Genomic DNA, 16,577 nt, shown 5'->3' with positions numbered 1-16,577 from the left:
TTTCGTGAGAATTTAATGTGCATACATTTGTGCCTGTGCGTTCATGTGCCTGCCGAAGATCATCTATCATGGGTTTTGCTCAGTTTCTTAAATTTCTCACCCTAACAGCTGTCTGTGAGTGCATGATAAAACATCAAGCCATGCCTCACTCTCCATAGGTGTTGATTGGCTTCAGTCTGATGGGAGATGTGATAACATAACATATCACCCACATGACCCAGCACCGTCGTAAAAGCAGCAGCAGCTGCTGTCGTGTTATGCAGATAAAAGGGGTGTCAAAGATGTACCATATAAAGAGCAACATTTTCAGGGATCTTGTACTTTATGAAAGGACACATTAACACAATCTGTCTTTGCATACACACACACTCACACGCATATATGCACACAGAGCAGTGCTGATGGATCGTGGCTGGAGAGGGTGTTGTAATAGAGTTTCACTTCAGTGGCTCTGCAGTCAGTTGAAGGGCCGAACTCCAGCGTATTGCAGTCTGCTCTGTCAACCACAATGCTGGTCACTGTGATTCACTGATGCCCTGACTCCGACCTTATTATGTTTGCCGTAAAGTACATGTTTACACCAGTCTGTTGGACACAACGCGTGTTGCTGGACTCTTTTTTGGATGCACAGAATATTTGTCCCTTTTCGGTGATATGTATTTATTTACATGTGTGTTAGGGCTCACAGACTGAACAGCTGCAGGCATCGCTGTGTTTTTCACTTCCTTCTAAAAAAAATTGCACCATGCTGTTTAGCTGAAGCCTGTAATTTTCCGAGAGCTCCGACCACATTGTTCTGGATGGCAAATCGATGTTTCTTTTTAATGTCCAAATGGTCCTCGCTTTGCTGTCAAGTGCACCGAAGCACATCCTGCCGGACAAGTAGAGAGTGGGACGCTAAATACTTATGAGGTGTTTGGAACTCCAGTCAGGTTCTTATATTAACCTTTGAGTTTTCATCTGTTGTGTCTCGATGACCTCATCATTTATTGCCACTCAGCTGCTTCTCACTCTCCCTGTTTTTGCATTCTAGCCTACGCCTCCTCTCTCTTCCTCCTTTATCTCTCTTGTTTTCTTCCCTTCTGTCTTTACCTCACTTTTCCACTCCACATACGAGCTCCGCCTCCACCTCCACTGTCACCCCTCTCTCTCTCTCTCTCTCTCTCTTTACATATCTTCTTTAGCACACCCTGGCCCCTCCCTGGCCTTCCCCACTCTCTTTGCGCTGCTCCCAGGTGAGTGACAGCCCCATAAGTGCTCCAATGATAGAGGTAGGGGTGTTAGTGTGACAGCTATCGAGGCAGTGACAGGAGCCCAGCTCGGCCTGGGAGCCTCTCTCACCACCACGACAGACAGACACAGAGCGAGAGACAGGAAGAAATAAAGAGAGGAAGACGATAGCCATCTTTCTCCACCTCCTCCTTCAATCATTCAGCATCCTGCTCTCTTTTTCCTCACCACGATAATACGGTCTAGTCACTTTGCAAACTGCTTGCCAAAGACTTTCAACTTTGGAAGCAGAGGGCCCTCGGGCAGATGGACAGTAGAGATTGGTTTGCGCAGGGATTTGCAGTCACTTAACACCACGGGCTCGAACCCTTGACACCAGAGTATTATCCATGTGCCCCATGTCGCCACAGTGGCTCAAACTTTTTCCTTTTTTTTTTTTTTTAAGTCAGAGGAGTTGATGAAAAAGTTGAGAGGTGGGGTACACAGGGAGAGCGCGCGATTTAATGAGGAAAGAAATGACATGGAAATAAAGCTGCCTAACTAATGTGCCTGAAATCCTCAATGACAATTACAGTGAGCATTTAAAGTGCAGTGATGGTTCACATGGATATATGGTTTTTATGCTAATGATTTTAGAATACGTTGCTTATTAGGGACGTTCCGGAGAGTTCCAGAAACGGGAGACAAAACACTTAATGCATAATTATTGGCAAGACACTGATATCAGCAGACATGAGCTTAAAATGAAACATAGCTTATCGGCCAGGGGGGGATATTGGCAGGAAAAATGACACTAATACTCATTACATGTCACATGTCTCATTACATCAAATATATGTCACTTAGTCAGAATATGCTAGCATGGCTGCTGGTTTGGTAGGAAAAAGCTTCATAGCAATCAGGTTGAATAATGTGCAACATAGGTATTGGCAATCTGCAAAAAAAGAATCATGATATAAACTGTAACATCATAGATGTTTCTTTGAGGTCTCTAATAGGATAAATTTGATTTAATTGATTACTGTTCTTCTGTGTGTTGTTGCTGCCAAGAGGCCCACAGATTATACAATGGGAGCCTAAACTTTGGTGGTGAAAATCTGTGCTAAGGAGAAGGGCCCTGAGGTATCAGACTCAGCGTCCTGATCAAAACCCAGACGAAGTTTCTGCGCAAAGAGTCAGGGTGCTGCTGATTGGCAATATAAACTCTGCAAACCCCGGGGTCCTCAGGCGGTAAGTACAAAAGAGAAATTAGTTCTCAGTTGACCAGTTTGGTTAAATGATGTGTTTCTTCCCATCAGAGAGGCGAAGCCAGCAGGCAAACGCAGTGCTCCGTGTGCATGTGTGTACCTGTGTATATTGTAATGTGTAGTGTGTATGAGGGTGCACATGTTTGTGGACATGTGAAAAGGATACACATGGACAGAGACGCGTGGTAAAAATGCAGCCGATTTACAGTATAAACACCCATTATTACACTCAATTGCCTTTAAGGGAAAGTGTAAATGAGAGCCTCCCCACAAGGGTGACACAAAGACAAGGGAGTGTGTGAGTGTGTGAGTGTGAGTGTGTGTCTAAGCTGGGGCTGGAATGCAGGGGGTTACAGCAGCCGATTATCAACCCAGCTATCTCATGGACAGCGAGAGAGGTTAAAGCTGCACGGGCCTTTCTATCTTGAGAGAGTTGGAATTTGAATTGATTGGCTCCTAAAATTGCTTTTTCTGCAGGAGCTTTGAGAGGCATGGAAAAGGAAACCAATTACTGGCTGTCAAAGCCTGCTGTCAAAATACAAATGACCCCAAGTCCACGCACAGACAACCCCCTCTGTCTCAGCGTTGCTCACCTAAACACACCACCACGGAGAGCCGATAACAAACATACACAGTGAACATGTCCAATGTCTGTGTTGGGAGACAATGATAAAGACAGGCTATCCTCCTCAGCTTGGCTCCTCACATTTTCCATTTCCATGACAAGATCACAGATCAATCTTCACAAATGCTTTACATGTGGGGTGCAGAGAGAACCCTTACATTTAAACAAGCACCCCGTCTCCATATTTGTGTATCCGAGGCACTCGTATGACACATTACATGGTGAACTTCTGCTGTGCATCATCTCAGCAAAATTAAGTGCCTGTGGATCAGCAGTGTGGAAGTTTGTGGCACCATGGAGGGGGGAAAAAATGCAAATTCAGTGTGAGATACTGTGTGTATCTTGCAATTTTACTCCAGTAAATCATTTCCTTCAGACCACATCTGCTTGCTAATCACCAGCAACAAAAAAAGGCAGAATTACTGCAGACCTCAAGTCTTACAGCCATGCTACTCTGCCTCTCTGTCCATTACTGGTAGTTTGTTTTGTTGTTGTTGTTTTGCCTTTCGTCCATGTGAGGAGACATGTTGCTAAGTTGTTCAGAGCACGTGTGTCTCACTGATCAATACTGCAGAGCAGAAAGACACCGCACAGAAACTGTGACAACGCACTGGGGCTGTTGAGACATGTGTCCAATTAATCATCTCATATCCTGAACAGATCCTCACTCAGCACTCCCGACACCTGCAGCTGGGCGGCCAAACCGCTGCAGCAACGATGAAATGAAATACCCCTCTCCTTCTTTAGGTCAAACGAGGACTAATCACATCTCTCTTTTTTAGTCTCCTGGGCTGTGACCTGGAGCAGCTGCTGGGCTGATGGAAGCTGTGTGTGTGTGTTTTTTTTACTGCAGACACTTTACCGTAATGACGACAGTGAGTCTACATTTATGGCTTCTTTATTTTTCTAAACCATTTAAGGAGCAGGTGCTCAAAGCAACTGCTGGATAGAAGAGCCTGTTTCTATTATCTCCTCCTCCTGACCACACAGATAACAGCAGCGACAGAGAGAGAGAAGTTTAACACTTTCTAACAATGAGCCAAACAAAGTGAAGGGTGACAGCAGCATCTAGGTTTTTATAAACAGTCGCCATATTGATATTCCAACTACATCTGGAAAAAAAAAAACAAACTCTGGAACAGAGAGGAAAAAAGAGGAGTGAGACAGAGAGATGACTGTATTGTGGGCATAAGCTGCAGACGAGTTTGAGCTGCCAGTGAAAAGGCTTAATGCAGAGCTCTCAGTGGCTGGCAGCTTCACTTTTGCCGACAGGCCCCTCGGTCCTCCCCCTCTCTTTCTGCCTCTGGCCTCAACGATGAAGGAATGAGATTAGCACAAGATCAGGGAGGATGCAGAGAATGATAAAGAGCACCTAAGACACAGTTGATACACAAAGAAAGACTGTGGAGTTCATGGAGCAGGGCTGAGGTCAGGAAATGATACGGACACAGTCAGCAGCTGCTGTCATCATATTACGCTGACAGAAAATGGTGATTAAAAAGTGCTTCTTCATCTCATCAGTTCTACAAAAACACAAAAAGGACAACATGCATCAGGAGAAACATAAGGTTCAATGTCTTGCCCAAGGACCTGTGGGCATGTGGAGGGGTCCAACCCACTCTAACACTCTAACAGCTGCCCACAAAGAAATATTAACTAATAATGTAAGGGTCAAATCTTTAGCAGGTCTGGGGAAGAGGCATGGAGGCAAAACAAGGACAGTGAATGGAATTTAAAGGAAAAAACTTCAGAAAGCTCTAAACAGGCTGTCCCAGCAGCAGACGGTCACCAAGTTCATCTGGTGCAAAGCCAAAACATTATTTAACTCCAAGAGAGCCCACTGGCAGTGGCTATATGTACTCATCTGCATCATGATACATGTAAAACCTGCCATATTTATTTTATGTCATATAGTTCCCCAGTGTGGTGTCATTGTGGTGTGTGTACACCCTAATGCTGTGGATTAATCATGGTTTGTTTTGGCTGGATGCCAGCATATCATTTAAAAGCTTCTATCAGCTGTAATACAAACAATGTAGAATATCATCCAGGCTCCCAAGCGTCACTGTAAAAATGGCTTCAACACATTGAAGTGCATTATGTTGTGTTTACTTGCAGTTCTTTTTATTTTTGCCTGTATGATGTGGTTGAAGCATATTCAAGCACTTATTTTAGCATTTGGATTTTAGCTCTGCCGTTCACACCTCCCTTGTCATTTTTTTTGCTGTCAATTGTGCTTCCTAAGAGAGCTGACAGTGAACCATCTCAAAGTGGGAAAAGAAAATCAAACTTTTCATTACTCTGGCCTGCACACCCCATTTCACAATGTCAGAACACCCATTATTAACAGAAACTCCGTATAAGCAGCAGCTAGCTGGAGAGTTGGGCCTCACCCCTTTTATTACAATAATGAATTATAATTACTGTTGTGACTATTACCCCATAACCGCCTGTCTAAACACTGGTGGTAGCGAAACATCCTCCACCGTGTAATTTATAACCTTCAGCTAGAAGCATTTATCATCGCGCCTGAACCCTCAAACATACAGCATGTGCACAGAGCCTCTAAAACACACAGCATGGGACGTGCAGAAGACCCAAACACAACAGGAACATTGCACCTCAGATATTTTAGAGCATGAGTTAAAAGGATGGGAGAGTAAACTGTACTTGCATATTTTTAGGTATTATCTAAAGTGGAGCCTGGTGGGCAGAAAGAGCTAGAGAGTGAGGGTAATCCATGCAGAGAGGCTAAAGCAAATCAATGCAACACCTGAAAACCATTAGCAATCTAATGGTAAAACAGCAAAAAAGGGGAAAAACAACAATAACTGAGGGCATACAATAAATAAGAAATGAAAGAAGGAAGTATCTTCTGAGGGAAAAAAATTACTGATACAAGCAGCTGCTTGGTGTCTAAAGTCCTCGGGGTAAGGAAGAGACAGAAAGAGTGAGAGAGAAAGAAAAGGAACCAGACAAAAGAGTAAATCACAATAAATATTTATAATCATAAGTAATGCTGCAGACCATAAATATTAAAGAGCCACTGCCCGTGTGTGTGTGTGTGTGTGTGTGTGTCAGTACAGACTAGTGCGTTCGGCGTAGGTGTCCACAGGGATGCAGCAGCGGGCACTGAGTAATGCATGGACTAACATTGTACATAAGCTCTGATCAGATGAGCTATGAATATTAACCCAAACCAAGCATTTCAATTACATTATCAGACTGCTTGTTTGGCGCTTTTTTAAAAACATCTGGGAACCAACATGCATAATTTCAATTAGCATAGGTATAAAGGATTATATCAACATCGGCCCGGGTCCACCCACTTTACACATAAGCTGCCTCACTGCAGAATTGATGTGCTGCAGGAACGTTTTCATGGTCAGAGAAACGTATTCAACACAAAACTGACCCTCTTATGCTGCAGTTAGTGTGATTAAACTACATCTGATGATCCTCCCTGTTGATGGTGGTGGTGCTACACTGGAGGTCCAGACTGCCTTTAAATGAGAGGCTAATTCACTTCCTCACTTATGGGAGCAGAGATTTCATTACTGAGGAGGTTGATGAAGCTTCTCAGTCATCCAGGTCATTCTCATTTAAAGGGTTGAAGCGAGGCAACTGGACTTGTAGACGTTTCAATTGTACAGTTTTATTTTGAAAATCTGCCTGGTTTCCTGCCTGCTTGATCTGGTTAGTACAGATTAGGATGTTTTAAGTAATCTGGTAATATTGTGATTGATGCTTTTCCAGGTAATCTACCAGCACAAACCCCCAGAATACAGAGGCCAACACTTCGCCTGTGAATCCATCTATGATCTGGTTTTTCTTGAGAGTCGTGTGGTTGGACGTGGTCTCGTCCATGGTTACATTTGGAGTTTATTGATGACTGCGTGGACACATTTCTGGGAGATACCAGCTCTGTGGCAACGTGATCAATCTGTAAATCGATCAACATTGATCTTGTTAACTGTGCGGCGATAGTGACCAGCCTTCCAGCAGCCTGCCTCTTCACCATACATTGTTGGTGGTTTGTATTTATTATGAGAGTTCCAACCAGAATTATTACAAAAACCTTCGACCTTAGTTGAACTACATGTGCTGGTAAAGAGGGGCTGTATAATTCATCTCCTTCTACCTTAAGCCACATGTGTTTTATGTGTTGTTTTGTACTGGGGAGGGCAGGTCTGGCTGCACTGACAGATTAAGAATGAAACTGTTGTTCCCACCGATTGGTACTAAAACATAATTTGACCACCATCTGTTGTCCCTTACAGCCATCTGAGCATGAGCTCTGAGAGTCTAACAACCTGGTAATCCTGTATAATAATGCTTTAAGTTTCTCACTGCACTTAGAAAATTAGGCAGCCTGAACTGCTTGGAGTGAGACAGGAAAATTAAACTGCAGCTGCCATATGAGGAAATCACTTAAAAGCTGTAAAATAAAACTAGTTAAGTAGAAATATAATAATGGATGTATGAATTTTATCGCAATTAACGCTTCAACTCAGCATGATTTCCTGCAGATTGCGATGGTGTCATAATTTGACCACAACAGCGCGCTGACGGACAGGGCGGGCTATTATTTTACCTGCTGACTCACAGGAGAAGCGTTGTAGTGCAAGGTTGAATGTGATCAAGGCTACATTTCTGTATTTTAAAAAATGTATGACCAGAACAGATGATTCATTTAAAGAAGAGTGATCTATCACCTTTACAAGACCTGCTTTATCATTCCTCCACCTCCACTTCAGAAACTCTGAAACTCTGCAGCTTGATGGATTTTTGTACTTTATAACTTATTTTGTAGTACACATGGACACAGTGCCCATTCCAAAACAAACACCGCATTATTCACACAAACACGCGTCAGGCAGCCGAGACCCGTTTGATCCGACTGCAGCACATAAATAAACACCAACAGTCATTTTTTGATTGGATTACAACCGCTGTAACTTACTGTCTAAATTACTAATGAACTAAATTATTACAAGCCCACAGAGGTAAACAAGTCTGTGCAAACACATTACTAAACACACACGCACAGTAAATCCTAATCTCATAGAGTGACAAACAGAAAAAAGGCTGCAGTGATCAATGACTTTGAGTTTTTGTCACCATGTGTTGACCTTGAGGGTGTTGGGATTGAGATTGTTGTGTACAATGAAATTTCCAAACATGATGCTATGATGCAGAATAATAAAGAAATATTTAAGATTCTCCTCGATTTTCTAAATATATGCACTTATGGTACCAGTCATATTCTCAAGGAGCAAGGTGGCCTCACATGCACATCTTTGGTATGTAAGAACCAGGACCAGGACCCAAGTGGAGGCGTTGTACCCTGATTGGTACTAAAACATAAAACACTGGCCTCCATCTGTTGCACCTTACAGCCACCTGACAGTGAACTCTGTGAGTCCAGCAGTCTGCTAATACTGTGACACCTTGAGTTCGCTTTGCCTTTAGTTTTTCAGTTCTTTAGTCTGAACTGTTGTGAGACAGGACAACTTCAGCTGCCATATGAGGAAATTGTTTAAAAGCTGTAAAATAAAACATGTTGAGTATAAATATAATAGCAGATGTGTGTATTAATTGTATTGCAATTAATGCTTCAACTCAGCATGACTTTCTGCAGTTGGTGAGTGTCATAATTTGACCACAACAGTGCGCTGATGGACAGGGCCGGCTATTATTTTACCTGCTGACTCACAGGAGAAGGTTTGAACACTCAGAAGCACCTGGTCTGTGGCAAATGTGGGGTTAGAAATAAACAAAGAGGAGTTTTTGCAGCATCTCTATCAGTTGTATCAGGCAGAGCAGCGGAGAGAACACCAGAACAGAGACAGAAGATCAATACATCGAGCTTTGTTTTACTGAAAAGCACACATATACACTAGAAGCCGCTAAATAAAGAAGGCACAACTAGCAGAGGCACTGGGAGAGAACAGTGGTCTCAGAGGACATGTAGGATCTCTGAACTAATTCTCAGGAGGAAAAACAAGGCCAAACTCTTAGGACAAGTTAGGACGGCTCGGGATTCATACTGCAGTCGGTAGGATGAGCCCAAATGCACCAAAGCAAAACAAAAAACTTAAAACCCACCACTGCATGAACACTAAGGAAGACCAGTGAGAGCAGCTACCCCCACCTCAGCACCACTCACCAATTATAACGAGCATTTATGCAGCTAAAGAAATGAAAGGTAATTATCTCTGACATCATAAGACATTATTTATTTACATTTTAATTAACTAAAGTTGCTAATGTAATGCTATATTTGTTTGTTTATACTGTGTCTTCCTTCTAAATCCCTGTGTCAAGCATCTGTTTAATCTGCACGTGTTTTGTCTCCAGCAGGCTCTAGAAGGGATTCTGTGTGTGTGTGTGCAGGTCAGTCTATCGAAACCTCCACCTAACAGTGTGTGTGTGTGTGTGTGCGTGTGCCAGCGTATAGTCCTCGCTGCGTGCCGTCACATCTCACTCTGTTTGCAGCACATTCTTTCCTCACAGCCAGCAATCAGGATTCCACAGGGGGCCACCACGCGCTCCAGCATCAAGCCAACATCAGCCAGACTTATCAGGTATTAGACAGCCCTGCAATCTCCATTTCATGAGCACCCAGTCTATAAACACTATTGATTTTCACACTGTGCTTTTTGGCACTTGTATCTAGTGGAATGTGGGCGTTCTGTCACAGGAATGAGTGGTAATGAATAATAATGCAGAGTTATGGGGAGATAGCCGGACATTTTTTTTTTTTTTTTGTAGCCGTTTTGTCCGGGTGACACATCAACTGTGGAAAACACACACACGCCCCAAGGGGATACATTTTGTTTTGAAAAAGAACTAAATGTGTAAATTGGATGATGTTTTCTGGAGGTGGCCGTGTCATTATTATTAATATCAGTACATTAAAGCAATGCATTTTAAAATACTCTCATAATAGCAGATTTGATTTCTGTAGTGCTATAAAGTGTTAATGTTTACTTAAACTAAATCATTTATCCTGCTAAATCAATGCTGTTCTCTTACTGTACATACTCAGTAAGCAGCCACGCTGTACTGTAAGTAATTTAGCTGCTGCGACCTCATACAGTAAGGTGAGTGGCTAAGTCAGATGGGTGTTATATTGTGCTTTGGTCTGAGGCAGCCCACCATAAATCATCACTCATATTGTAAAGTCTCAAGAGACTACTGGGTCCCATGGGCCAAACAAACACTCCAGCATTTCACTGCCAATAAAAGAGCCCTTGTAAAAGTGACTAGTACCAGTCAGGCTTTATAGTAATCTGTTGAGTTTCCTCTGTAGGAAGTGTTTACAGGAGAACTCACCAGGATCCGCAGCAGTGATGTACCAGGCGGTGTGTTTTCAGGCAGGCTGATGTTGTACAGAGGCTGGCTGAAGATGGGCCGGTTGTCATTCTCATTGATCAGATCAATAAAAACACGAGCAAATCCAACATGGTCAGACATGGACTCGTTGGCATAAAGCTGAGGAGAGTCAAAGAAGAAGAAGCAGCGTCCACTTAGTCATACAAGATACTGACATTTTAGTGGCGGCTTAGAAAATCGAATCAGAATTTGTTACTGAACTGAACTGGTCAAGATTTGGATTATACACTGTAGAGTGGAGCATCATGTGGTTCTGTAAACAACTGAGAAGTAAACTGAGGTGACAAAATACCAATTTCACTGTTCAAATAAATAAATAAAATCTGCTTGGAGGAAACAATGAAGCCATATTCAGTCGTCCCGGTCTGAGTTCAGAGTTCACTTAACGTCAGCTTCACAGAAAGACACTTCCACTACTACTCAGTGTGGTCATTAAAATAAGATAGCCTTCTCTTATATCACTTTATCTCTTCACCACAGTGATCCCAGACATATGAGCTCTGTAAGGATCCCTTTTCCTCTTTATAAAACCCTGTTCATTATGAAGGAAATGCAGGTCACTTTGTCCATCTTGCTAAACGCTCACTGTTGAAACACTTACTGAAAAGCTGTAGCTGCGAATGTATTCGAAGTCCAGCGGCAACGCGACCCTCACCCTGATGTCGGCGCGTCCCTGCACCGCTGTGGGTGAGATGGTGAAGTACTCCGAGTTGTTTCCTGTCAGAAACACCTGGAACATGCTGTTCACCCCCTGCCACCGCAGAGATAGTAGAGAGGAGGGGGGAGGGATAGAAACATTTTAAGCATTTACATGACTGTCACTTACTTTAACTGTAACAGGGGACATGATGAAATAACACCAGTCTGTCAGCATTTGTGGGACAGAGAGGCCTCAAAAGTGTAAAAAGAAAACAGTGACCGGTAAAGAATATCAAGCCTGAACGAGGTAATAACACAACAGTCTCTGAGCTTTTTCAGTTATATGCAAATTAAATTGAGATACAGCCTGGCAGACCATAAGTATAACACTGATTCTATCACTGCATTAAATAATTTCCTGATAAAAAATGTCAAAGTGTGTGTGTAACTCTTCAATTACTTCAGGGTACACTACAAATGTGTCATATTTTTTTACAGGAAATATGGGATGTAACAACAAATCAAAATGTATGATAAAACAGATACGACAAGATTAGATGTAAGAATCAAATTATGATCACTGCCACACATTCATCTCTTTGGTGTCTCCACCATAAAACCTGTAATGTTAGATAATCTGAGAGCAACAGTAAATCCCCCTGCACTGCCCACACAGCGGCCGACCAGAACACTCCCCCCATCCAGAGAGAGGAAGGTTAGGACCACGTGTGCGATCATCGTATTGTGCGTTTCATGATGTGATTCCTGATGACAAGCACGACTATCTACTTAACACAGAATGTTAAGGTTTGGTTTTTAGCTCTCTGCTGTAGAAGTTGCCAAGACAATGTTTTGTTTTTATGTGGATGATGTGAATATGGAGTTAGCGGGTATTAGAAAGAATATCTGTGTGTGAGTGTAAAAAGCATCATGGGTAAATATAAACCAAGTCAGGGTCAAAGCAGCCCTCAAAATACCTGTGGCGGTGTTGAGCTGAGAAAACATCTCCTGCCCTGATATATAAGGCTGCAAGGCAGCCAATAACGAAGCCATTGTGGCAGACAGAAGAAGACGGGTGGGGTGGTCAATCGGCATTATGCTGCCAGCTGAAATAGCCGCCTTGTTTTTGTTTTCATCTCTGCAAGAAGCATTGTGGCTGATGACTCCTATTTAAAAGACCATCCAATATGCAGGGATGTCACCTCAAACTGCCCATAAACGTAATTGCCCGTCCATTTGCTCCTGCCTTTAGAAGCCCCCAATAAAAGCATCCTGTCATCCTGCCACAAAGTTTAGTGACAAGTTCCAGAGGCGAAAGTTTTAAAGATTCTAGCCGAGCAGAAGGGAATATGAAGGCAGCGACAGAGAGAGAGAGGGGGTAACTACCACTTGTGTCATAGTCTAAGAAATGAAACGCCTGCCTGTAATCCCTCACACGTGGAGAAGGTGAGATTACAGCACAGGTGTAGCGGAGTGTGAAGGAGTGTGTGTGTATCGGCATTTACATGCAGGTTTAAAGGATCAAAACAGCAATAAAAAGCTGCAACACACACAAAAAAAACATCTCAGGTTTTCCTCCATAGAAGCATGTATACCTGTGGCACTGCTGTGTGGTAACAATGGGAGACTGGCATAAAGCAGGTTATCACCGCATCTGCAGCAAATTGAAAACGTAGCTTTTATTTTTTGGATCCTTTTATTTGTTGGCTTTATGAATATGAGTTGTGGCTGCCAGTGCTCTACGGTAAGTGCTTTTTTCAAATGCTGCAATTATCTGGTGAAGTAAAACTGTCTAGAGAAATACCACATTTAGTAAAAAAAAAAAAAAGCAGCTATGTTAAGCAGATAGGTACTACCCCTCCAGACTGAGAGCTGTTATGGCAGTGGTAAAATGCTGGCTGCTAACCCACAGAGAGACCTCTTATCACATGCCAGGTGTCTGGGTCGTCACCCCACCTGCGTGCAGCTACACGCTCGCACTGCTCCCTTCTCCGCTTGCCACTGCGACGCAGACAGAAGCAAACACACCATCCCTGGAATGGATAAACAGAGCTGCTGCTAAGTATTTCTGCTATCTCTCTCTAAAGTGCTTTTCTTTCTCCCCTCACTACCGCTCTCTTCGGTTTTTTTTTCCTGCTTCACCAATTATTCAGACTTCTGGTTTTGCTCCATTGCAGGCTACTTTCTGTTCAATCACAGAGTCCCTCCTCTCCTCTCCTCTCTTCTCCTCTACCTTTTTCTCTATCCACTTGACTCGCAGTTATCTGTCAAATTCCACCCTGGCGGCTGCTGTGCCTGAATCAATCAGAGTTGACTAGCTTTCGGCTTATCTGCACCCTAGGTGATTGATTTTCCTCGTTATGTATAATTTGATGCTCTATCCCATCTCTTCCAGAGCAAATTAAATTGTAGTCGAGTCCAATGCGCTGGTGTGAGCACCATGTGCACATGTGTGAGGGGGAGAGAGAGAGAGGCGAAGAGGGAAGGAGAGGAGGACAGAGTGGCAGAGCGAGCGTAAAATGTTGGAGTTCTGTGTATGTTTTGGTGTCTGAGTGTGTGTGACTGTGTGTCACCGCAGTAGGTTGATAGATACAGCTAATGGGAAGTGGCAGACACACTAAAAGAGGCTGTTATACACAGCTGCTGACAGTCCAAACACACACACACACACTGCTGCCCAGCAAATAGTTTCAAAGATGTGGCTGATGTTCTTTTTGCCTGATGCATTTCCAAACATATAAAAAAAAAATCATACATCATAAAAAAACACTGAATATACACCAGCACATGGAGACGTCCAAGCTGCTTTTGGTTTGAATTTAATCACTATGAAATGTAAGACTAACTTTATTTTTATTTGCACAAGATTATCATTAATTTTCATTAACTATATGACCAAAAGTAAATGGACACCATGTTTTAGTTGCAGCCTACTAGATCTGCAGCTGATTATTGTTTGCATTCAATCAATCAATAAAAACCGATGTTCCTGTTTCCAGTGTTACATGACCTGCTGCTGGTGGTTGTGTGATGATGAGATGATGACTCTAATGGTCAGGATTATATTGCCAATCTGCACATCCTCATACGTATCATCTTAATTTCTGTTGACCACCCACCTCATCCTTGTCTTCTACTTGGATGAAGAGTGGCAGCGCAAAGCCCACCTGGGCCAGTTCAGTGATGTGGACCCGATACTCAGAGCTGTTGAACTTTGGGGCGTTGTCATTCCTGTCAATTAACAAGATGGTGAAGGTTGTCATCACTGTTGCCTGTGATGGAGTGCGATCCTCTCTCAACTCCGTGGCCTTATAGAGAGCAACCGAAGGAAGGAAGAGGAGAGAGAGAGAGACATGAGATGCATTTGATTGGACTGAAAATGTCATTCTGGATGGAGGCGGTCAGCACACAATCTCACAAGGTATTTACAGCTGTTCATTTATTGGATCAAAAGGTGGACAGACTCAAAGCAATCATAGAAATCGGCTCAAAGAGAGGCCACGAGAGGGCCAGCACATGTACATCCACACACATGAACACACAATGAGATTTAAGGAGAAAGGAGACCCATTGAGAAAGTCACAATTACACACTGTCTCTGAGTATTGAAGATGTGAGGCCTGAAATGAACAAAAAAAAAAGAAAAGGAGAGAAACATAGGAATGGGCAAACCGTTGTCTTTTATCGATGGAGGAGTGTCACAAGCAATAGGAGGCGAGGGAGGAACAACATGCTGGTCTCTGGGTAATCAAGGTAGTTTAGCCTCTCTCGTCCCGACGCTACTGAATCATTTGACCTCCACCTCCACGCGTTCAGCACTATCTAAGCTGCCTGAAGTTGAGAAATTAGTTGTATTACTATGGCACACCACAATCAATAGCAGCACCAGCTAAGAAAGCACAAGCAGAGAGAAGGAGAGAAAATGTAGAGGAGAAAAAAAATCCATATCTTATAAATACATTTTTTGGGCGATATTTTCTTCTTTTTCAGCACTTTCACTCATTCCACTTTTCTTGTTTGTAATTATCGATTTCGATTAAAAAGACAGACTGAGGCTGCAATACATTAGCCAGAATCTGGTTAGAGTTAAACCCTTGAAACCTGCTGTATCTCAATGGTCTCTCGTATAAAAATGTCACACGCCTGCCTTTTTATTAACAGTAATTGCAGCTAGATGAGTAAACATATGAGTGCTTGTGGGAGCATTAGGTGCTCTTAAAGGACATTTAATGTGTGAATTAATTTGAATTTACAAGAGAAGAGGAAATTAAGGATGTAAAAACCAGATCTTTGTTTGCAAATGCATCCATACTTTCTAACTAAATATGTTTCGTACAGCACAAAAAGGGGAGTGGACAACATGGCGGTGCTGTGAGGACGAGAGAGCAGGGCTGAAAAACCTGCTAAAAAGCCAAGTGAGACGGATTTTAGGCTCAGAGGAGGGACACAGGGATTCAGAGATCACACCTGCTTCACACTAAAGAAAAAGAGTGGAGGAACAAAGAAGGCCTCTGCATCAAAGAGGATATTCCCTGATGGTGTTCTCCTCCGCTGCCTCTGTCCTCCTGGTTGTTCACTGAACACAAGGCGACATTATCATAGAATCACAAACATGAATAGCTTCACTAATGAGCCCATAAAGGTACTCGAATTTGTCTGGGTGGCATTTGTGCATATTGGCTCAGACACATATGGTGCAGCATCGTGTATCTACTCTGTGTTAAGTGGTACATTGACCTTCTTAATTATAGCAGTTCTATATCAAAGACCCTCACATCACAACATGTGCAGCACTAACCAGAGCGAGCACTTAGCAGGTCTTTGGAGATGATATCAAACGCAGACTGCATTGATTTAATACACTATCATATCAAAGCTCTCTCTTGATCCAGCCGCAAAACAGACTTTCGATCTCCTCTCTTGGCTGCGACAGTCCCTCAACCACCACCCCCGCCCCATCCACCCCTACATTCCCACAGTCAGCAGCTCACCCTGACAGTGAGAGTGAATCCTGCTGAGTAGAGCGGGTTTTCTCTGTCCAGCTGGCCATTCACTGTCAGGGAACCACTGATGTAGTCCAGGGCAAATACGCTGTTGGTGTTTCCTAGATAGATGGATGGACAGAGAGAGAGAGACAGAGAGAGAAAAGAAAGTCAGACACAAACGAAACTGGCATTGTGGATAATTCAGCCTAACTCCTGGGATGCAGCGGGGAGCCACTGGAGGAGGAAGGTGGTGGATGAGCTATGTGCATGTCTCCATTTCATGCAATATAGATACAGCTTTTGCCTCTGCTGTCTTTTATCTTTCTTCCCGCCTTAGGCTGACCGACCACCTCCAACCTGTCCACCAGCTGCCTCCCCTGCTTCCCCTTTGTTTCTGTCACTGTCGGCCCAGCTTCTGCTGCTTCCATTTCTTTGTCAACTCATCCAAACTCT

General features: G+C 43.2%; 1 protein-coding gene across 1 annotated transcript in view; it reads right to left on the bottom strand.

Annotated features, from left to right (window-relative positions):
• The window catches only part of cdh23 (cadherin-related 23), a 130,735-nt gene that overhangs the window by 42,554 nt on the left and 71,604 nt on the right, over window positions 1–16,577 (bottom strand). The window contains exons 11-14 of the mRNA XM_028422897.1: window positions 16,131–16,243; window positions 14,259–14,447; window positions 11,102–11,251; window positions 10,441–10,599 (exon numbers count right to left, since the gene is read on the bottom strand). Of these exons, the coding sequence (XP_028278698.1) occupies window positions 10,441–10,599; window positions 11,102–11,251; window positions 14,259–14,447; window positions 16,131–16,243 (611 nt within the window). The remainder of the gene's footprint in view (window positions 1–10,440; window positions 10,600–11,101; window positions 11,252–14,258; window positions 14,448–16,130; window positions 16,244–16,577) is intronic.

This window comes from Parambassis ranga, chromosome 15, assembly GCF_900634625.1.
Source record: "Parambassis ranga chromosome 15, fParRan2.1, whole genome shotgun sequence".
NCBI lineage: Eukaryota > Metazoa > Chordata > Actinopteri > Ambassidae > Parambassis > Parambassis ranga.
Note: the sequence above shows the minus strand (reverse complement) of the source record. Positions and strands in the feature narration are given on the sequence as shown.